The sequence below is a fragment of the Watersipora subatra genome, chromosome 9 (assembly GCF_963576615.1).
Source record: "Watersipora subatra chromosome 9, tzWatSuba1.1, whole genome shotgun sequence".
NCBI lineage: Eukaryota > Metazoa > Bryozoa > Gymnolaemata > Cheilostomatida > Watersiporidae > Watersipora > Watersipora subatra.
In genome coordinates this window covers 18,484,108-18,507,756 of record NC_088716.1, presented here as the reverse complement: position 1 = coordinate 18,507,756, position 23,649 = coordinate 18,484,108, and the positions used below count along the sequence as shown (strand labels likewise).

At 37.0% G+C, this 23,649-nt stretch overlaps 2 protein-coding genes across 2 annotated transcripts; both read right to left on the bottom strand.

Annotated features, from left to right (window-relative positions):
• Positions 1 to 3,594: 3,594 nt before the first annotated feature.
• Positions 3,595 to 4,552, bottom strand: LOC137404857 (uncharacterized; the record flags this gene model as incomplete). The annotated part of the gene is made up of 1 exon (XM_068091085.1): positions 3,595 to 4,552. A coding segment is annotated over exon 1 (690 nt), but the record flags the coding sequence as incomplete, so codon positions are not given.
• Positions 4,553 to 5,016: 464 nt separating this feature from the next.
• LOC137404856 (malignant fibrous histiocytoma-amplified sequence 1-like) lies at positions 5,017 to 22,228 on the bottom strand. The gene is made up of 12 exons (XM_068091084.1): positions 22,062 to 22,228; positions 21,132 to 21,272; positions 19,429 to 19,569; positions 17,729 to 17,869; positions 12,340 to 14,324; positions 12,161 to 12,244; positions 11,658 to 11,872; positions 11,366 to 11,557; positions 10,907 to 11,126; positions 8,895 to 9,059; positions 8,110 to 8,222; positions 5,017 to 5,169 (listed from the first exon to the last, which is right to left on the bottom strand). The coding sequence occupies exons 1-12, from the start codon at positions 22,226 to 22,228 to the stop codon at positions 5,017 to 5,019; spliced, it is 3,717 nt and encodes a 1,238-aa protein (XP_067947185.1).
• Positions 22,229 to 23,649: the final 1,421 nt, after the last annotated feature.

Here is a 23,649-nt window from a genome sequence, read left to right as displayed (position 1 = left end):
GATAAACAATATTATAGATTGCCACACTGAAAGCATAACAAGGAAACATTTCTGCACTAGCTTGTAAAAACTGTTGATTCACATAATGTGTTGCATCAGCTGACATACAGGTGTGATGATCATGAATAATCAGAGAATACAAACATTGGTACATTACATCCCTTACCAATTTTACAGGCATTAAGTCCTGTTGTGACATAAATCAGACAGCTACATTTGTGTAAGCAGTTATTTGAAAAACATCCATTAAACAAAGCTAATTTGTAACACACAGTGTAAAATATATATATAATCAGAATAAAATGAGACTAGCTATAAAGTATCCTAGGGCTAATAAGATTTCAGCTTCAAATTCCACAAGGTCCTACTGTAATCTGTTTAATGTACCCTAATATCCCCATATCTCTCTGGTGGGTGACGTGGTCGGGTAGAGTCATGGTTAGGAGCCAGTGGAATAGAACAGTCGGCCCTGTTGGCCCCCTTTAAGGTACTTTGGTTACCAGGGCCCAGTTGAACTGCGTCAGGCAAAACTTTGACAAAAGTGGAGTTTCTACGTGTTTGTTTCCCACTCTCATCCCTAACAATTATTTCAGACCCTTCTTTAGCCACAACTGTTTTGGGGTTTGATTCAAAATTACCATCTAGCTTTCCCCCTTTCTCTTTTCTCATTAAAACCTGATCTCCGATCTCAATATCCTTACTGGATAAACGCTTATCTACATTTTCTTTGTTTACATGCTTAGCTCTTGCATCAAAATCAGCTGCTTTCTCAAACACAGTTGGATCAGTTTCACCGCACAAACCAGGAAGTTTAGTTCTCATTTCACGGCCACCAAACAGAAGGCTAAATGGTGCCCTACCTGTCCTGCTGTGCGGTGTTGATCTGTATGCCATGAGAAAATCCCTCAAAGCCTTGCCTAAATTTTCCTTTTTACCATGTGCAATTTTCAAGGATTTGAGAATCGTACGATTTACCCTTTCTACCTCTCCATTTGCCTGAGGCCACAATGGGGTAGTTGATATCCACTTTATATTACAAGCCTGTAAATAACCCTGGAACTCTGCTGATATAAACTGAGGACCATTATCCGTTCTCAGAGTCTCACAGTACCCAAACCTAGCAAACACGGTGTCTAGAAACTCAATAATCTTTGCAGACTTGGTAGAGCCTAGAAAGGCACATTCAAAATATCGAGAGTAATAGTCGACAAGCACCATAATTGACCTACCATCTGGTAAAGGACCTAAAATGTCAGCACTCAAGTATGACCATGGTTTATCCGGAAACTTTGTCATTGTCACCTGCTGAGGTGGATCTGGCTGAGATACTGTCATACACTCAATGCATTTCCTACAATAGCTCTCTGCCATTCTGTCAATACCTGGCCACCACACTTTGGTTCGTAGCCTCTGCTTGGTTTTTACAATACCCTGATGACCTTCATGAGCGAGTTCCACAGCCTTATCTCTCAAACTTCTTGGTATAACAATCCTCTTACCTCTCAGTACAACACCCTGAACCTCGCTAAGCTCAATAGACACACTTTTGAACGAGGAAGGACAACTCCCAAAATCATTGCTATAAATGGCCTGTTTCAAGAGCTTGATTTCCTCACACTGATTAGACTGGTCAACTATTTCCTCCCATGTCATAGCTTTCGGAACAGAGTCACGAGCTGTGTATTCCATATAACTCTCACTTGTAACATTGCTAATAAATGGAGAATCACCAACCCAATTCACCATCCTAGACAATGGATCTGCTATGTTTGATTTGCCACTCTGATACACTACATTGAACCTGAATGACTGCAACCTCAATGCCCATCGCTCTATCCTAGGTACTGGCTTAGAACAAGGATTGTTGAGAATAAACTGCAAAGCCTTGTGATCAGTTATCAGCTCAAACTCTGTGCCCAACAAATATAGCCTGAAATGTTCACACGCCCACACCAATGAGAGTGCCTCACGCTCAGTTTGGCTGTAACGCTTCTCGATATCAGAAAGTGATCTATGACCATAAGCAATCACCTGGTTAACCCCATGCTGTGTCTGTACAAGCACTGCCCCTAAAGCAAATGGAGATGCATCAGCAATTAATTTCGTCTTAGCATTAGCATCATAATGCGCCAGTGTCTCTGCATTGCTCATCAAGTGTTTGATCTTATCAAACGCTTTCCTTTGCTCACTTGCCCATCGAAACACAACATTCTTATGCATCAATCTCCGGATAGGCTCTGACACAGTTGCAAGATCAGGGAGAAAGCGGCCCACAAAGTTCACCAGACCCATGAAACTTCTACACTCAGTTGCATTCTGTGGGGCTTTGAAATTAACTACCGCTTCTACTTTCTCAGGATCTGCCGATATACCTTTATCTGAGACAATAAAACCTAGAAACTTGACCTTGCTACAACGGAATTGGCATTTCTTCGCGTTCAAGGTTATACCAACGTCTCTGAGTCGCTCAAGCAAAGCCTTCAACCTTATATCATGTTCCTCTACCGAACTAGCTTGTAAGAAGATATCGTCAGCCATGTTTTGTACACCCTCTAGACCTGACAAAACCTGCTGGATGATATACTGAAAACATTCCGGGCTAGCATTGACTCCCATTGTCAACCGCTTGTAACGATACAGGCCAAATGGAGTGGAGAAAGTGGTAATATCCCTTGATTCTTTCTCCAATTCTACCTGATTAAATCCCTGATTCATATCTAAGCGAGAGAAAACCTTCCCTCCCTCTAAATTAGCAAGCATTTCCTTGATTGTAGGAATGGGGTGGCGTTCACAAGTAATTGCCTTATTTGCCCTTCGCATGTCAACCGTTACCCTAATGTCACCATTGTCTTTTGGTACACACACCAGGGGACTGCTCCACCGGGACGGGACACCCACAACCTGCTCTATGACATCCTCACCCACCATAGCATCTAATTTCCTACGTAACCCCTCCCTGACTCCAAAAGGAGTTCTCCTAAGAGGTTGAGCTACTGGCTCTACTGTAGGGTCTATGTGGAATTTGACCTGATATCCTACCAGCTTACCCAAACCTTGGAAAACTGTCGGAAAACTTTTAATTATGTCATCAGAATTGCCAGGCAAAATGTTACACAAAACATTATCACTATATGACACTAAAGACAGACTAACAGCTGTTTCATGTGATAACAAGCATTTAGCCACACCATTGTAAACATAGAAAATAGCACGTGCCGTTTTATGACCACATTGAACAATAGCACTGAATGACCCACACAAATCTAATTTTCTCTTGCTGCCATAGCCAAAAAGATTGTCATCATCATTGACAGCTTGCAGTGAGATGCTATGCTTGGACTTCAGCTTATTATAAGTGTCAACACCAATAATATTGCTGCAGGCTCCAGTATCAAGAATGAATGGAATTCTCTCACCCATAATGTTGATGTAGCATCTAGGCATCTTACTTCTAATGTGCTGAATGGCATACATATCGCTATCGCTTGACTCGGGGTTGTTTACTGCGGACACGGTAGTAGACCTTTTGGGTTTTCCATTACAGAATTTAGATCCCGCAAAATGTCCTTTTTTGTGGCATGTGTTACAGTTACGGTGCAGGGCTGGACAATCTGTACTGCTGCTAAGATGTTTCTCGCTCATACACCGGAAACATGCTTTCTTCTTAACAGTAGAACTAGGAGTAGACGATTTCTTACCATGCCTCCTTTGCTTCCTTACAGCTGAGACATCGACTGCAGGTAGGGTGGTGACACTCATCGAGTCTAATTTCTCCTCAATCTCCACTTGTCGAGCTATGGCTACCACTTCGGAAAGGTCTGCTTGTCTGTCAGCTGGCATTGCTGAAATCCTGTCCCGAACTGTCTTACTATTGACACCTATCCGGAATTGTTCTAGCAGATTTTCTTCCAAATTAGCCTGAAACTCACACGTTCGAGCTTGAGATCGTAGTTTCAGCACAAACTCTGAAACTGACTCTGATGGACTTCTTTTTACCTCTCTGAATTTTGCCCGCTCCATCATCTTGTTCGTTGTTGCTCCATAATGCCTTCGCAGCAGCTCAATTAAATCCTCTGCATCCACTTCTTTTGGCTTCCTTGGTGCAGTTAGGCAGGCCAGCGTTTCATATTGCTCTTCTGACAGTCCCATGATGAGCACATGTTTTTTCTTTTCCGGTTTGGTTCCGTGAAACGCATAATAACTGTCCAATTTTTCCAAATACGTCTCAACCTTCCCGCCAAACACCGGAACCGCTGACGCTGTGGTTGCACCTGTTGCTGCCATTTTTACCAGTCTAGCGTAGAAACTTTTTCCTTCGTCGCCAATTTAATGTATTCATTTATACGTTAATTATCATTAGAAGTGCACAGGGAGCTTCTTGACTGTTTGCTGTGCTAGACTAGACTAATTTATTTCACTGAAAGATTTTGTCACAAACAAGTCAGCAATGAATCAGACGACACACAATAAGATAAACAATATTATAGATTGCCACACTGAAAGCATAACAAGGAAACATTTCTGCACTAGCTTGTAAAAACTGTTGATTCACATAATGTGTTGCATCAGCTGACATACAGGTGTGATGATCATGAATAATCAGAGAATACAAACATTGGTACATTACAGTGACAGTTATGGTTTAAGCTTTTTATTGGCCTTTCAATTCACGTGAGAACATATGTGATAAGACGATAACCAAACTGGAATGACTACGTCAGATAAATAAACAGATTCCAATCTATGGCGGCTTTTCGTTTTTGAGCTTTTAAGAGCTGGTAATCACATTTCCACGTATTTTACACCTACAACACAACAGAGTAAGACGTGTTGAATCTTTTGATACTAAATAGCTGTAATGTGAAATTTGTTGCAAGTCAACCTTCAAGATATGTGTAATTTACTTTATAGGAGGTATACGTTATAGGAGCGTCTACTGTACGTTGAAAGCTCTCTACTATATACAATAATTTCTGTGCAAAAGCTTGTGATAAGATAGCCAATCAGAAAAGTGTTCTATTGTCTTTCAGTTGGCGGAGGAGTGTAGCCAGGAAATAGGTAGAGCTTTTTACCATCAGTTGGCCAACACATCAGGGTGGGTTGCTGTCTGCTTACTCTTGGATATCTGTTGTTAACCTCTATGCTTTTTGTTCTTACCTTCTTTGCTATCTACAAGGCAAAGCATGCTTTAGTGTACCCAATAAAAGCCCTGCTTCAGTTGCAGAAGTATTATGGTAGACAGCCAAGCATGTTTGTGAAGGGGCATACGTTCCTGATGGTTGGACAAGCACTTGGTGAACTGATGGAGAGCTCTTACACTGAGTTGAGAGTTTGAGCAGATATGCCGGGGTAGCTAATAATACTGATAGATTAAGGTTTGCTCTAATAGTGGCAGTCGATGGGTTGAGAGAGAAATATGAGTAGAGACTAGATGAAGAATGCTAATTTGACATGGAATATGTTGAATGAGGTATTGAGGACTCAAAAGGTGGTGAATAACTCAGACAGGTTCTTGAGAGTGGAGAGTAGAGGTGGTGACTTGAAAAGTGAGATTAAGAAGGGAGTCAAAGAAAAGCAGTCAGGCATAGCACCCAAGGGGTGGTGATCAGGGCAGTATCCACCTGTTTGAAAATGGTACTGCAGGGGGAGTCCAAGAGGGTGCCGAGCGCCCTCTTGGTGGGGGAGGGGGGTCCGGGGGTCTCCCCCGGGAAAATGTTTAGTATAACTAGTCAAAATGGTGCAAATCTAGCACACTTGGCTCCTGATGGGGCACATGTTCAAACACAAATTTTGACATTACTGTATAATCCAGTTTTCTAAATATAAAACTGTTTATTGAGATTGTCTCTAACAACGCTAATTTAAAATATAATGTTAATGGGAGCTGCTAAAGGGGTTGGCCACAGCTAGCGTGAGGTAGAATTATCACTGGGTACAATGCTGAATGGTGTACGAGATGAGTAGTTTCCTATGAAATAATTTAATTAACATTGTAGAGTTAAAAAGTAAAATAATTATAATAGAGCACAATGTTAAAAATATTGTACTTATACTATAGTCTATAATACTGAGCAAGTAGTACCTAGTAGATTTAAGTTTGAGCTATGCATGTTACATGCATAGATCAAACTTGATTTATTTCTATGAACAAAATCTTTTGTACATAAGCATTCATTTAAATATCTACTTCTACAAAAAAATACAACCATGTACAATTGTCTCTGTATGAAATGCTTGGAAGCATTCCTTTCGGTAGAGTCCAACGCTATAACGTCGACGTGCAAGCTACCACAACGATTGGTTTTCGCTGTATATTCCAAGTATTATAAAAGTCTAAAAAATTTACATCACTTCCATCACCTGAATTATTGTTATTCTAATCACACCAAAAAACCACTTACAATCGGAGAATCAAATAATATTTTATTTTACCGTTTTAAAAGTCGAGCCAATGTTGACTGGTATTTCCAGCTTTTATTCTTTTCCAAGGAGGCGCGATTTCATTAACACAAAGCAACGCCTTTCGGATAATCGTTTCATATCTTAATTTATCGACTAATATCTTGTTGATGATATTTAAAACTTACTAGCATTCATATCCTTTGTTTAACGTTACGAGACGGCAGCTTTATACTAAAAGCGACGTAAATGCCGTTTCCACACACAACCGATAAACGGCATTTTGGCCATTTCCCCAGCCAAAGTGTTAAAATCAAGCAAGAATGACGTGAAATTCGAGATTTTGAGCCTCAAAAAATGGTACAGCCATGACAGTAGCTGCAGTATAGGAGGATACGGCCCTGGTGGTGATGGGTGACATGATTTGGGAGGTATGTATTCTCGTGGAGGTAGTCCTAGAGATAGTAGAAAGTATTATGAAGATGACAGTGTAGATCGTGATGTTAGTAGGTATGGGGCAAGGAGTTGCAAGTATTGCAAAATTGCAAATATAGTGGTCATCAGAGGAAGAGTTTTTCCATCATTAAGTATTTTTCTTGTAGAAAGAGTCCATGTACCCTGTGACTGCAGGATCAAGAGTAAAGAAGAGCAGTGAGATATGACAGGTGAGGTAGCCGCAGTAGACTAAGAGGTAACCCTGACAGTAGCTATGAGAGATATGGTAGTCGAGGTAGTAGTAGGGAAAGATACATATAAGTAATACTAGGTGAATGCCAGGTATTGCACGAGTAATAAAAATATTTTTGCACAGATTTATTTTTCTTTAACATAAACAACGTTTATCATACTAACTTTTAAACGAAAGTGTTTGTTTATTTTTGCCTGTTTGGCCAATGCATAACGCCAATATTTGAAATCTCGAGGCATAACTAAAACAGATTGTTGAAAAAAATTTCTTATTATTATTTCTTGAAGATTTGAAACAGATAATAGACAGTGGCAGGTAATTTAGTTGCCACTGGTTAAGTTTCTTTACTCAATGAATATTAGTAACTTAAGCTAGTAACTTAGGCTAGTCTAAATATTGACTATATTAAAAGCCGTGTCAGTCCGTCAGAAGCCAGCATTAGGAAAATTTTTTGCAAGTAACCGAATTCCTACATTTGCATGCACGGATGTGAAACCAAACATACTACAACTAAGCCTTGCAATAAGCCTCGGAAGTAAGGCTGGGAATAAGGAGGAAATGGCTTGGAAACTAAGGCTTGGAATTAATGTGCCTAAAATTGGATATATGAGCTCTCACGGCGCATAAACCTGGAAGCGGAACCTGGAAGCCACAAAGCGCTGCAAACGTGCTAGCACGCTTGTATTTTAACCAATCGCTATTAACTGGACATGCGAGCGACGAACAGACAAAACACAAACGTGTGATTTTATATTATTAGATAGGCAATGAGGGAGTGTCACCATAAATGGAGGTCTAAACTAAAATTAGTCATCTCCTGAGCTAAAGAGTAAGCAGAGTTTTCTTAAGGTTCGTCAAATGATAAAACCAACTTTACAAATCTGTGGTGTCTAAGAAGCTGAAAGAAACACCTCAAATTATAACAATATTTACTATGATAATGACTATGATGCTGTTTAGTAGAAGGTGAAAAATGAATAATGAGGGTTACTGACACTATTATAGCTATTATTAGGTAGTACCTGCTCCTCAAACAGCCTCTTCACATCCCGATGACAACTGTGTTTGTAGAAAGCTTCCACAAGGGCTCTTATAAAGAAGGAACCATGAGCATCATGTCTTTCAGAGACATAACCTGTAAATACAAACACAGCAGTAGCTTCATTTACTCACAAGCTGTTACTTAAAAAACTAGAGATGCCATTGCACACTACAAACATGACATACATGTACTTGCTGCTGAGTTTGAGAAAACAGAACATCACACTATATGTATATATAAATAGTTTTGTGAATGAACTCATCTCGTTATTGTCTAACAACTCTGAGCCATGGAAAATGAGAAGTTGCAGAGATTGTACAGAAATATCTGTTACCAGTGAAAATGGAGAGAGTTGAGATTAAAGATGATCTCCATTACCAAAAATCACTAAAAAGTACAAAAACTATAATTTTAGTGATTAATTCAAAGCTAAAAAAGTCTTTGCATGACATGAAAATATATAACCTTTAGTTATTACAATCTGAAACTTATTATGTGCATGTACACAGGGGGTGACAGAAATACTATAGTCTAAATACACAGCAATACTTGACCTGTCTAGTGTCTAGTTCAACTACTAAACTGTTCAACTGAAGGTTCACAGGCTAGCAGGTTTAATTATTGTGAAGAAAAACGGAGACAACCATAGAGGAGAATTTAATCAGATGTAGCTCATATCACCTTCTCTGTGTTACAATCCAATTTATAGGTAAGATAATCTCCTACCAAAGACTTTTCAATATAAAACATAAAATGATAATTTACCAGGAAAGCTCGCATTCATTATGAAAAAGTCATCCCCCGCCAAGGCATCAGCTAAGCTAGGACTTGTAGACTGAGAGCTAGATGTGGAAGGGAGGGCAACAGTTGGAGTGGGGTCTGGAGATCTAGAGAAATGAGTGATATCTCCAGATGGTAGATCATAGCCGCCTGCGATAGAAATTCATATGTTACCAGCACCTAGATAATTACTCTGTGCTATGGAAGAGGTAACTTTAAGTGATTTAGGTATATCAAGTGAAGATCAGAACTGTAAAGTTGATACTAGAGATCCTCAAAGGGTTGTGTGAATTGGTTCATTTGTGTAGAGTTGTCTGCTCTCACTACACATACAATGAATTACCATGAACTTTATCAACTGCCATAGACACATTCGATCAGTGAAACCACATCAATTGATCTGGACTTCTTTCATAATACAGTCAAACAAGGATAACTCGAACTTCACGGGACCGAGCGAAAGTGTTCGAATTATCTGAGCGTTCAAGTTATCAGAGCACTGTCACAAGTCCATGTATTTACTTATTTATTAGTAGATACATGTACATATACAAACTATAATATAAATCAAAAGCACAAATGGCTTGTTTCAAATTATATGCTTCTAATGTAAAGTTTAAAACGTTTTTATCAAAAACTATAGAGATTTTTCTATCACTTGAGATTGGTTTGTTGTTTGAGGTGATGTTATTGCCAGGACGTTTTTTAGATTAACATTGGCAAAACTTGATCGTTGTTGAAATGCTCAAAAGAACAGACATCAGCACATATACAAACTATAATATAAATCAAAAGCACAAATGGCTTGTTTCAAATTAAATGCTTCTAATGTAAAGTTTAAAACGTTTTTATCAAAAAGTATAGAGATTTTTTTATCACTTGAGATTGGTTTGGTGTTTGAGGTGATGTTATTGCCAGGACGTTTTTTTAGATTGACATTGGCAAGACTTGATCGTTGTTGAAATGCTTAAAAGAAAAGACATCTTTTTCTTTTGAGCGTTTTACCCACGATGAATTTTGCCGATTTTTCTTGAAGTTAATGCAAAGATTACCTCACTTTACCTTGCTTCCGAAGAGCGATCGCTAATATAATATCGCTAGTATAAGCGGATGTTTGGTATAAATCAAATTTCACCAAACCTTTAGAAAAGTCGTGGACAAAAATATTTTGCCGATGGTGGTAATAACGACGCTTATGAATTACGAAAAGTTGAGGTTTACCTCTATGGCTTGGAATAACGTGATTTTCTAAAGCGATAACAACAGTTTCGGTAGCCATTGGGAAAAACAGTTCGAGGTAACAGTGTTGAGTTCGAGTTATCTATAGCAATTTATTATTACTTGGGAACGGACCAAAGAAACCGTTCGAATTAACCGTGTGTTTGAGCTATCCGTGGGCGAGTTATCCATGTTTCACTGTATATCCATTTTTGTTATATGTATTTACCTGAAAAGCAATGTTAGTGTTTTCATGGAAAGATGAAGATATTTTCTACTCCCAATCAAAAAAGTCAATAGTTAAAGGTTGACTTGCAACAAAATTCACATTACAGTTATTTGGTATCAAAGGATTCACCATGGTTTACTCTGCTGTGTTGTAGGTGCAAAATATGTGGAAATGTGATTACAAGCTCAAAAAAGCTCAAAAACGAACAGTTAATCGCTGCCATCACGGAACCGCCGTAGATTGGAATCTCTTTCCAAAACGGCTCAAATGGGACGTAGTTGTACTATAAAACACATAATATCCCTACACCTACTATATAGCAGGTATTACTGACATGTGTTAAACCTTTCAATATATTTACTTAATACAAAGATATAATTTATAAGATCAATTTGCTACTGCTGCAGGATGTTGACGTAAAAGAAAACCATAACCAAATATCAGTGAAATCTGATGGTAGTTGCTAAAGTCAGCAGGTAAAATTTCTCAACTGGCTGTAATAGTCTTTGGCTGTATAAATTAAAGTGTCAATAGAGAACTGTCAACCTACCTCCAGAGCAAGCTTGAAAAATAAGTAGCTTGGATTTTCCTGCCATGCGAGGAAAATTCCAAGGAGATAGCAGATGATTTACTGAAGTACGAAGAATTGCTTGCCGGTCTGTACCATAGAGATGTGTCTCATTTCCATGTGTCATGACTACGAGCACAAACATGCCATAGTCTTTGTGATCTTCAATCTCTGTCTCCTCACGTATAACTCTCAGCATCTCCTGAATATATTATATGAAGTTGACCATCACTCTAACATCTACTAGGCTGTTCATTTTAAGGTTGCTTATGAAGATAAAACAAATGGTGTGACATTTACTAGATAATAAAAGCTATGCAACCAGACAGACTGATATCAAAAGCTTAATAATTCAATCTACCGTAACTGCAAAGTTAAAACTTCTGTTGCCACAAAAAATAATATAAGAGAGAAAGCTTGATAACAATATTGTCTATTAACCTTTGCAGGAAGATCCTCATAGATATTGGTTACAAAAGACAGGTTTTTAAAAAGGCCAACTACATTTTCCTGATCGGTTTGTGACCCAGTTCTTTCAATCCTGCCGCTGTCTGCGCTGCTATCAGGTGCAACAAAGTGGATGTTGTTGATGACCAAACATCGCCCTCTCTTAGGATTTGACATCGCATAGACCTAAACAAAACAGGATTGGCAGTTGGCAAGAGTTCCAACCTTAATGATCCTTTGGAGGTGCCATGAATGATGAAGTTTCATAACATTAAAAGAAACTTACAGATGACGAATCAAAGAGCTTCTTAGCCCAGGCTTTTCTACTCGGTTTCACACTCAAACGAATGACAGCCGACTTAGCTTCATGCTCGTTCAAATAATCCAAGCTATCAGACAGCTCACTGTCATCACCTTCAATTGTCAGTTGAGATTGGAGTTGTACTCTCTTCCCTCTCACATTTTGTATAGACAATGATGCAACTGGGGGCCTTAGATGTGCTGTAATGTTGATAACTTGGTAACATATATGACAGTTTGATGAGGAAGAGTAGAAAAAGAGGACCTGTCTTTGCAAGAACAGTTGATATTATCTATGATAGTAGAATTGACTAAATGCATACATGGAAACTACTACATTGTAACTCAAGAACAATCAGATCTTGAGTATTTTTAGTTAATCTATTATAAAATTCCAGATACATTATCAGAGAATACGAGTGCTTTTTCTTTAACCAATAAAAATTAGAGTTATAATTATGTTATTTGGAAGTTACACAGAGCACTTACCACTAGGAATAGCACGTCTTTGAGAGATAACCTTGGACAGGTACTCTGTCACTTTCTGTGTTTCATCAACTGAAAGGCTGTAACCTGCAACAAACAGAAAGATTAACACAAATACAAGTTCTTCCCATAGCAACCATTGAAACAAAGCAACCATTAAAACAAAATCAAAATTTACTCACATGGGTAGACGAGTGGAGAGGGAATGGTGGGCTTCCCACCTGCCTTGCTTTTTGCCTCTCGCTTGCTGCAGAATGTAGGCTGAAATCCAGAGAAAGATTTCACGTAAACTTGTAATTGGCATTGCATAGGACCACCAGCTACTGTTGAGAACACGGGACAAAGCCAATCTGGATCCACAAAGGTACCAGGGTGAGGATCCCGTAAATACAGGCAGTGTGGGCAGACAACTTTAACTGACGGTCGACAGGCTTTCCACGTTGATGTGATGTATTCCAGAATATGCCGAGTGGTTTCTATGAGACGCTTCCAAGAGGAAGCGAGCAGCTGTGTTGAAGTTGAAACTTGAACAGTAACTCTTTGCTCTTTGAAGAAATGGACAAAATGGGTTGAACTTTCCCCGTGGTAAATCGTTGAGCCGTTGTTTCGTACCATCATAGTTGAAGGAAGACTGGGTTCCTCTTTCAACACATCCAAGAATTTCACTATCGCTAGATGAAACGCATAGATAGGTAAGGGCAAGCCTCCAAACTGTATTTCAAGTCGAAGCTGAAGATCTCCATCCGTCTTCCAAGAGCCATCCATGCTAGACTGAGAGGCAAAAGGAATAAGATAGTACTCGATTGCACGCTTATGCACTGGCCCATGCAACACCTTGAAGCTCTTCAGTAGTTCTACAGACACTTCCCAGGAAAACTTAGCTGACTCCTTCGTCAACAGATAGTACAGAAGAGCTGAGTCTAGTATACCGTCATGTTGAAACTCCTCAACCATCTCCTCGTATTTAGCTTTGTTTACGCGTCGATCTTGATATAGATATGGGAAAAAAGTATCCAGCCGCTCTTTCCATTTTTCTTCCGCTCGATGATGAAACAAGAGAGTTATTGTTTCGATGATATGATGAATCTGGTGAAAGACGTATGGTTGGAGTGAGTTTATTTGGTTATACCAGAGGATGCTACCAGTGTTGTGCATGTATCTCAACACTGTGTGAGATTCCTTGATGGAAAACCTCTCCTCAATAAGTGAAAGTTTTATGACTGACTTATCAGTTTGATCCGTCACAAACTCTGTGATTTCATTCCACGCTCCTGGAATCACTGTTTTGAACACCTGACACCTCCTATCTAAAGCCAGCTTGAGGTTCCTAATGTTCGACGTTTCTTCCTGATCATCACTGAATATAAAAACCTCTTCAGGATGAAATACTGGTGCTTGGGTATTAGACAAATGTAGGACCTTCTGAAACTCTCCCCGCTTTTCGCCACAAAACCCACTTTCCTCTGCTAGCATATTTTTTCGAAGTCGCGCAATCTCCTCCAAAAAATTGTTTTTGCGGACTTTTACTCTCTGATTTGAGACAGCATCAGCATGGGTGAACACGAGTAAAGGCGGGCCAAGAAGGGGACAGGACAAATACAGATGAGACATCCAGTCCCAGCACGTTTCTTTCGCAGCCACTCGTGAACCCTTTTTGTGTGAAATTGCTAGGAATTGCTTAAAACTCACAACAAACAATGGAATATTATTTTCTTTTAGCGCATATTGGTAAGCAATATGGTAAACATCCTGGCCTCCGTGATCGATAAGGTTGGCAGTAGATTCTTGTAGCTTTAAATCGTGAACTTCGAAGCCTTTTGTAACTTCATCTATGAAGGACACATCTGACTCAGATCGTTTCGTTAAAACTCGTTTCCCTTGCCTGAGACTTTTAACGATACTGGTTTTTCCAGCAAGGGAATTTCCAACTATGGCGACTGGTGCATCGCAGACTTCTATTTCTTTTCCCTGGCTAAGAGATTTGAAGTATTCTCGAATTGTGTGAATTCCATCCCGACATACAGCGTATGGAGGAGATATTAGTTTTGTACATCCAACACAGCACAGCGTTTGAAGTTTGTTGAGAGCCATAACCTTTTCATCTATCTTTGTAAGTTCATAGTTCATGCTGATGTTAAGCTTCTCCAACTGACTCAACTTGCTCAGCCTACAGAACAACTGAAGCATATTAGTCTTATCTTAATGTTATTTATAACTGTATTTCTTTACTAGGAACTCTTAACAGTCACACTAACACAAACTAACATCACAACCATAACATTCCATCTTATTTTAACTGAGTGTATATTCTACCTCTAACAATGCAGTATCAATAATTAACCTTATCACACCTGCTGAATGTTTCAAAGAGATGAGATAGTAGACATAAAATGTTCTTTAATCATAAAAGGTGTTTATGTAGTAGTTATGACAAAACAATAATTCTGGGCTGGATAATTTTTCCCAATTATTTACAGCACTGACAAATGATGCCTGGATTCCTTTGTTAGAATGTTAGAAACCCTTATAAATATAGTTATAAAATGAATATATATCTTCAAATTTAGAACCAAGTGAAAAAATTGAAAGCACCAACAAATTGCAAAGCAGTGCAAAGGGCCACACGCTAAATTATCATCGCAGGTTAATTGTAAGCAATAGATGTCAACTGGTAGAGATATTTATCAGCTTCCAAATGCATATTTATTTAGAGATCATTGATATGCAGATTTATTAAATTCATTGTTCGCAAATCCTTCGCTCTGCCCGGAGGAAACTGAAAAATATGGGCGACATTCACTTCACTCCTAAAAGGGTTAAATTTACCTACTCTAAATTCTAACAAACTATTTAAAGAATACAATGACAGCCTCTATTTTAACGCCAGCTCCATTTGATCGTCACTATGAGGAAGGGTTGAGAAATAGAGCGCTATGGGATCATATAGAGGTTTCATGGTATCTTTAAAAATTTTCTTTAGCAAGTTTTTTCCCACTTAAATCAGCTAACATAGTGACAAGCCAAGTTTACTCGGCAGCCATTGTAAAGCTGTTATGCAATTTTTTCCCTTAAATAATTATAGCTATAGTGGATGCAACCGACAATTACTTGTAATTGTCGCTTGTAATGACTTTTGTATGTGAGTGAGAGATGTGACAGCTTAGAAGCATTTATGTACTGCAGCCAATTTTAACAGATAACTCACAAAACACGTGTTTAATAGAGTCATTGGTGTGATAATCAATTACCATGATGGCAAATTATCATTCAACATGATTAATAAACAAGTATGTGTTTATATTTATATATATAAACAGTACTTATGTAATTGATGTGCTTCAACGAAGTGTCATGATTCAATAAAATTTGAAAGTTGTATTTTGGATATTATAGCAACTTCGAAACTTGTGACAGAAAATTGCTCATATTTTATGTTGCGAGTGCAAATAATTGTGTGCAGAGCTGATCTTAAGTTGGGATTTGACTGTATAATGATTTATTTTATAGATTTTATAGAATTTGCAATCAAATTAAGGAGTAGAATAAAAAACTTGGTACTATGACAAATATATTTATTACTCATAAAACTTTAGTTGTGATTTTATTCACTGATATCAACCTTTTTACAACTGAATCTGCATATTAAGAAGATATGAACAGTTTGTAGTCTCAGACTTCTAATGTTTATGATCATATTTTAGGATGATTATTAGTAGTACATAATGTGTTGGGTGGTCTCTACCACAAGTCAGTGAACATGGATATACAGAGACCAAAATCTATGAGGATTGAATGTGTGGCTACAATGAAGTAAAATTGGCACATCATATTGGGTGATTGTGTCTTTAAATTTCATGTTCAAAAGCTGAACAGATGATAAGATTTAAATTTCGACATATCAGCAATATTAAACATGATCAACTTGGTATGTCAAGGTTGTACTGTACTAAATTAGAAACCAGCTATGTTTTTCCTTTGATCTCTTCTGCTAGTTACTAAGTGATCAACACAGCATGCCGTAAGCCAGTCAGGAGTATTGGACGAGATGAATGAAAACCAATCAAGTGCTGCAATTTGGCTACAGGAGATAATCTATTGAATAAAAAGCCAAATTTGAAGAACTAGTATATCGATAAAGGAACGTTTAAAATGGAGACTTCCTAAAACCTGCAAGTGATAACTTAGATATGACATATTGTAAGATTAGCTTTTGGGTGTATTAGAGTATAAATGCTCCACATGGAAGTTAGATCAGATCTAAGACAAATCCAGCCCACCCTACCCAGGCCAGCAAGTACTAAAGCCAAACTCCTGGTTGATAATTAATTCTAATCACATTGTTGAATCCATCATGAACTTTCGCACTACACTGTAGAGCTATTAGACACTGAATGCATAACTGTATGGAGATGGCAAATAGAAGAAGTCTGTGGATGTTTATGTGACATATCTATTATATATAATATCAAATGGACATCCCCATGTTTATGTATAGAAATGTCCATGTAATAAAGACTCATGTCTATGCCTTGGTTATATGTACATGTATGTTTGGAATTAGTTTCTGACATGAACGTAGCATACTTAGGCTGATCTGAGCAGCCTGAATTTCTCACACAGACCAGGTTACAGTGGATTTCTTTGACAGCAAATGGTAGGAACAGACTCAATCTACTGAGACCACACATGAGTGATCAGATTGGTTGACAGACAGAAGACAATCAAAGCTGAAGCTGTTTACTCTGAAGCTGGTTTCGTTTCCAACTTTCAAACACCATCGATTGTGTGCAATGTGTAGTAACAGTGACAATGCTGAACAGACACATGAAAACCCAGCAGTGTCAGGTTATCCACAGTATCAACTTCATACTAATGCATAGTTGCAGTATGTATGCAGTTTAAAGTTTTGAAGAATGCATATTCACAGTATGCATGAAATGCTGGGTTTCAGGTAATATATCATGGAAATAAATGAGCAGTAGACCGTAGTGGGTAATTACCAGTTGGAGTGCAGTTGCAGTAAATGTCTACTGTGCATTAGAAAGATGTAATGCACTAAAATGTACTGCAATATCGCAGTGCAGTTCTAATAAATCACAACCATAGTTTGTAGACATGAAAATGATTTGGTTCCATTATTACCCACTACTATGAATATTATTCCATGGTTTACTATTGTATATGTAATCTATTGATTAATTCATAAAAAATTTTTTTTAAATTTAAAATAAAACTCTTAGGTAATCATATGACACATGAAACACAACTACTGCGTAAATTAAATAAAACCTTTAGAGTGTAGAAACTGCTGAATAAAATTGTTACATAACATAAACTTTTAATTGATTTCAAAAAGTAAAATAATTTTTTGCATGTGGTAACAAGAGCAAAAGATATTCTGAAATGCATTGTTAGAGAATATACTCCTTTTGCTCAGAAAATATAAACTTGATTGTAATATTAATGTAAACTTCTACATGAATTAAAAAAGTTAAAAAAATTCTGAAATTCAGTGCTGAAGAATATTTTGTTGCACAGAAACTTCCTACAGAGAGACTGAGTTATACTCACGATTCAGGGAGGTCCTGAAGTTGGCAGCTGTTCAAGTTTAGCTCAGTGAGAGAAGTAAGAGCTCCAACAGCCTCAGAAAGGCCTTCTTTGAAGTTGTTGTAACTCAGCACTAGCTTCTTCAGTTGAGTCAGAGAGGACAGACTGTAATATATACATGTGATAAATTAAAGGTATAATAGTATAGGTTCACAGGCTATGATAAAGTATCTCAGTACATAAAATGAATTTGTTCTACTATTAAATGAAGAACTGCAGAGCAGATGGGCAGCTAAATTGAATGGTCAGTTATCATAATAATCCGTATGAATTATAAAAATAAACCAATGTATCATATGTACTGATAAGGAATCAATCTATGATTTATTATTGCATATGTAAATACTATTAAGTCATTACATCATAACAAAGCTACAATTATTATCTAATACACTGTATTGGTGCAATGGAGGTATTACCTACTGCACAATAAGCAGTTCTGGATGTAGTTGCAGTGTTGCTAGTGCGCATTTCACAGTGCTGGATCCATCAATTACTTTTCATTACACTATAGATCTATTAGACAATCTGATATATGTATATGTGACATATCTATATCACATAGACATCATCATGTTTATGTATAGAAATGTCCAAGTGATATAGAGCGATGTCTGTGTCTTGGTTATATGTACATGTGTGTTTGGAATTAGTTTCTCACAGGAACTTAGCATACTTAGGCTGATCTCAGCAGCCAGAATTTCTCACACAGACCAGGTTACAGTGGATTTCTTTGACAGCTAATAGTAGGAACAGACTCAATCTGCTGAGACCACACATGAGTGATCAGATTGGTTGACAGACTGGAGACAATCAAAGCTGAAGCTGTTTACGCTGAAGCTGGTTTCGTTTCCAACTTTCAAAACCATTGATTGTGTGCAATGTGTAGTAACAGTGACAATGCTGAACAGACACATGGAAATCCAGCAGTGTCAGGTTATCCACAGTATCAACTTCATACTAATGCATAGTTGCAGTATGCATGCAGTTTAAAGTTTTGAAGAATACATATTCACAGTATGCATGAAATGCTGGGTTTCATGTAATACATCATGGAAATAAATGTGCAGTAGACCGTAGTGGGTAATTGCCAGTTGGAGTGCAGTTGCAGTAAATGTCTACTGTGCATTAGAAAGATGTAATGCACTAAAATGTAATGCAATGACGCAGTGCAGTTCTAATACATCACAACCATAGTTTGTAGACATGAAAATGATTTTGTTCCATTATTACCAACTACTATGAATATTATTCCATGATTTATTATTGTGTATGTAATGTATTGATTAATTCATAAATTTTTTGTTTTTAAAATTAAAATAAAACTCTTAGGTAATCATATGACACATGAAACACAACTACTGCGTAAATTAATTAAAACCTTTGGAGTATAGAAACTCTGCTGAATAAAATTATTACATAACATAAACTTTAATTGATTTCAAAAAGTAAAATAATTTTTTGCATGTGGTAACAAGAGCAAAAGATATTCTGAAATGCATTGTTAGAGAATATACTCCTTTTGCTCAGAAAATATAAACTTGATTGTAATATTAATGTAAACTTCTACATGAATTAAAAAAGTTAAAAAAATTCTGAAATTCAGTGCTGAAGAATATTTTGTTGCTCAAACACTTCCTACAGAGAGACTGAGTTATACTCACGATGCAGGGAGGTCCTTAAGTTGGCAGCTGATCAAGTTTAGCTCAGTGAGAGAAGTAAGAGCTCCAACAGCCTCAGGGAGGCCTTCTTTGAAGTTGTTGTAGCTCAGCTCGAGCACTTCCAGATGAGTCAGAGAGGACAAACTGTAATATATACATGTGATAAATTAAATGTATAATAGTATAGGTTCACAGGCCATGATAAAGTATCTCAGAATATAAAAATGAATTTGTTCTACTATTAAATGAAGAACTGCAGAGCAGATGGGCAGCTAAATTGAATGGTCAGTTATCATAATAATCTGTATGAATTATTAAAATAAACCAAACTATTACATGTACTGATAAGAAATCAATCTATGATTTATTATTGCATATGTAAATACTATTAAGTCATTACATCATAACATAGCTACAATTATTATCTAATACACAGTATTGCTGCAATGGAGGTATTACCTACTGCACAATAAGCAGTGCTGGATGCAGTTGCAGTGTTGCTAGTGCGCATTTCACAGTGCTGGATATATCAATGACTTTTCATTACACTATAGATCTATTAGACAATCTGACATATGTATATGTGACATATCTATATCACATAGACATCATCATGTTTATGTATAGAAATGTCCAAGTGATATAGAGCGATGTCTGTGTCTTGGTTAAATGTACAAGTATGTTTGGAATTAGTTTCTCACAGGCACTTAGCATACTTAGGCTGATCTCAGCAGCCAGAATTTCTCACACAGACCAGGTTACAGTGGATTTCTCTGACAGCTAATAATAGGAACAGACTCAATCTGCTGAGACCACACATGAGTGATCAGATTGGTTGACAGACTGGAGACAATCAAAGCTGAAGCTGTTTACGCTGAAGCTGGTTTCGTTTCCAACTTTCAAACACCATTGATTGTGTGCAATGTGTAGTTACAGTGACAGTGCTAAACAGACACATGGAAATCCCGCAGTGTCAGGTTATCCTCAGTATCAACTTCATACTAATGCATAGTTGCAGTACGTATGCAGTTTAAAGTTTTGAAGAATACATATTCACAGTATGCATGAAATGCTGGGTTTCATGTAATACATCATGGAAATAAATGTGCAGTAGACCGTAGTGGGTAATTGCCAGTTGGAGTGCAGTTACAGTAAATGTCTACTGTGCATTAGAGAGATGTAATGCACTAAAATGTAATGCAATGACGCAGTGCAGTTCTAATACATCACAACCATAGTTTGTAGACATGAAAATGATTTTGTTCCATTATTACCAACTACTATGAATATTATTCCATGATTTATTATTGTGTATGTAATGTATTGATTAATTCATAAATTTTTTGTTTTTAAAATTAAAATAAAACTCTTAGGTAATCATATGACACATGAAACACAACTACTGTGTAAATTAATTAAAACCTTTAGAGTATAAAAACTCTGCTGAATAAAATTATTACATAACATAAACTTTTAATTGATTTCAAAAAGTAAAATAAACTTTTGAATGTGGTAACAAGAGCAAAAGAGATTCTGAAATGCGTTGCTAGAGAATATACTCCTTTTGCTCAGAAAATATAAACTTGATTGTAATATTAATGTAAACTTCTACATGAATTAAAAAAGTTAAAAAAATTCTGAAATTCAGTGCTGAAGAATATTTTGTTGCACAGAAACTTTCTACAGAGAGACTGAGTTACACTCACGATTCAGGGAGGTCCTGAAGTTGGCACCTGTTCAAGTATAGCTCAGTGAGAGAAGTAAGAGCACCAACAACCTCAGAGAGGCCTTCTTTGAAGTTGTTCTTACTCAGATATAGCCTCTCCAGTTGAGTCAGAGAGGACAGACTGTAATATATACATGTGATAAATTAAAGGTATAATAGTATAGGTTCACAGGCCATGATAAAGTATCTAAGTACATAAAATGAATTTGTTCTACTATTAAATGAAGAACTACAGAGCAGATGGGCAGCTAAATTGAATGTTCAGTTAGCATAATAATCTGTATGAATTATTAAAATAAACCAAACTTTTACATACACTGATAAGGAATCAATCTATGATTTATTATTGTCCATGTGTTGATGAAGTTGTTAAAGATAAGAACTCTTCAGTTGAAGCCACTCATTGATAGTAAAAGTTGTTTGATGATACTTTGTGTTGATTTATTACTGAGTAATATACTATCATGCATCAGAATATGTGTAAGTATTCAAACTATTCAAAAATGTAAGATATAAAACTATCTGTGATTGACTTAGATAAAGTGATGCCTACCTAAACAGTGCTAGTATTAAACATGTGACACAGGAATAGATATAAGTACATAGAGATAGTCCAGTAGTAAAAGGAACAAGTAGATACCCATAGAATACTTGATGATTTACTATAATAGTTTTGATAGATCACATAATAAAGCATATGAGGTACTTCATTACATTTTTGTCACGAGAGTTTCACTAAAGTATATGTGGCTGCATTGGGTTATAACTTGGTATGAACTACAGACTGATAATATAGCAGGATATTCCTATACTAAGGTATGGTATGTTATTTATTCACCTAGTTTATTACAGTTGGAAGGTGAATCCCTACTCTGGTAGTATAAGTGATGGTAATTATATAGATTTTTACCTTTCCAACTGGTAGTCCTCTGGAATGTTTGCTAAATACAAATACTTCACCATAGGACAAAGTTTATTCAATAGAGGAATCTTTCCATTGCATCTCAAGTGTGTAATGGAGTCTTTACCAACATCCTTAAGTATCTCATCCACTGTTTTGTATTGCAATGAGCCCATGAACCAGTAATCAGACTCCTGTGTTGACAGTCTGTAGGAAACTCCGTAGACTATAAAATAAGTTTTGAGAATATAATCAACCTCTTTTATTATTTACAACCATATTTTTGTCATATCAACCAAAGTACAACAACAGCGAGTCAGACTTTGTGACAGCAGACCAACTGCTCATAGTTGGAGCTGTAACCGTATATAGTCGCAACTATAAATCTGTCTGATCTTGAAAATTGAGTCATACATACTAATTGTGAAAATACATAGTTTTAGAATATACAGGCACCATGATATCTCCATTAGAGCTCTGTTATATATTTGACTATAGTGAGCATGGTTCGGCCCATCAGCGAAGCCATTTTGGCTTAAATAGCTAGCTGATGATGCAGAGGCACATAAAAATAAGACTATAAATTTAATATTAATATATTATATATAATTTAATAAGACTATGAAAATAAAACTATAAATTCACCAACACCTTAAGTAAGCAAGGTTATTACAGGTCATTTTGCCTACTTCTTAACCCTTTCACTACCGTATGCGCATTTATGCAAAATCTATGGTTCGACTGTCGTAGGCGCCTTTTTGCGAAATTCCCAGCAATTGCGTATTAACTTTTTTTATTATTCATTGACAACCTAAACAATGATCTTCGAGACCTTTAATGGCAATGACAGTGTTGCCCAAAAACTTCTCTATAAAATTAGCCTAAATTCACAAAGCAATTTTACATTTTTGTTTGGGAATTTCAAAATTAGAGACGAACATTTTTTCTTTCTGGCGTTCGAACTATTTAGTGAAGCCATAAGGCTTCCTAAGTAAGGCCATAAGGCTTACCGAGCTAAAAAACAGAGAATCATTAATGTTGATGACATGTTAATTAAGAATAATAAGATTTTGTTAAAAATATAAAATGACAGCATATTCAGTGCTGACCCTACTCTCTCACAGGCTCGTATTCCCTGGGGCGGCTGGCCGGCTGAGCCGCCCCAACTTTTTAGGAATTTTCCGCGGCTAAGTACAGTAAAACTCGGCTAACTCGCTCTCGGATAAAATGTAACATTTCATCTCTAACGCGAGGTTAACTCGAACGGATTTGTTTGGTCCTTTCCCACGCAATGATAAATTGCTTCAGATAACTCGTCCTCAACATCATTTACTCGAACAGTTAATTGACCAATGGCTATGGAGACGGTTTTTATTGCTGTAGAAAATCACTTTATTCCAAGCCATAGAGACAAACATCAACTTTTAGTAGTTCTTAGGCGTCATTATCGTCATTAGCGGCAAAATATTCTTGTTAACGACTTTTAGAAAGGTTTGAAAAAGGTCAAGTTTTACCAAACATCCGCTTGGCTATGTCCCATCAAAAGCGTAGAAACCTCTGTATGAACTTAAAATAAAATCGGCAAAACTGATCTTTG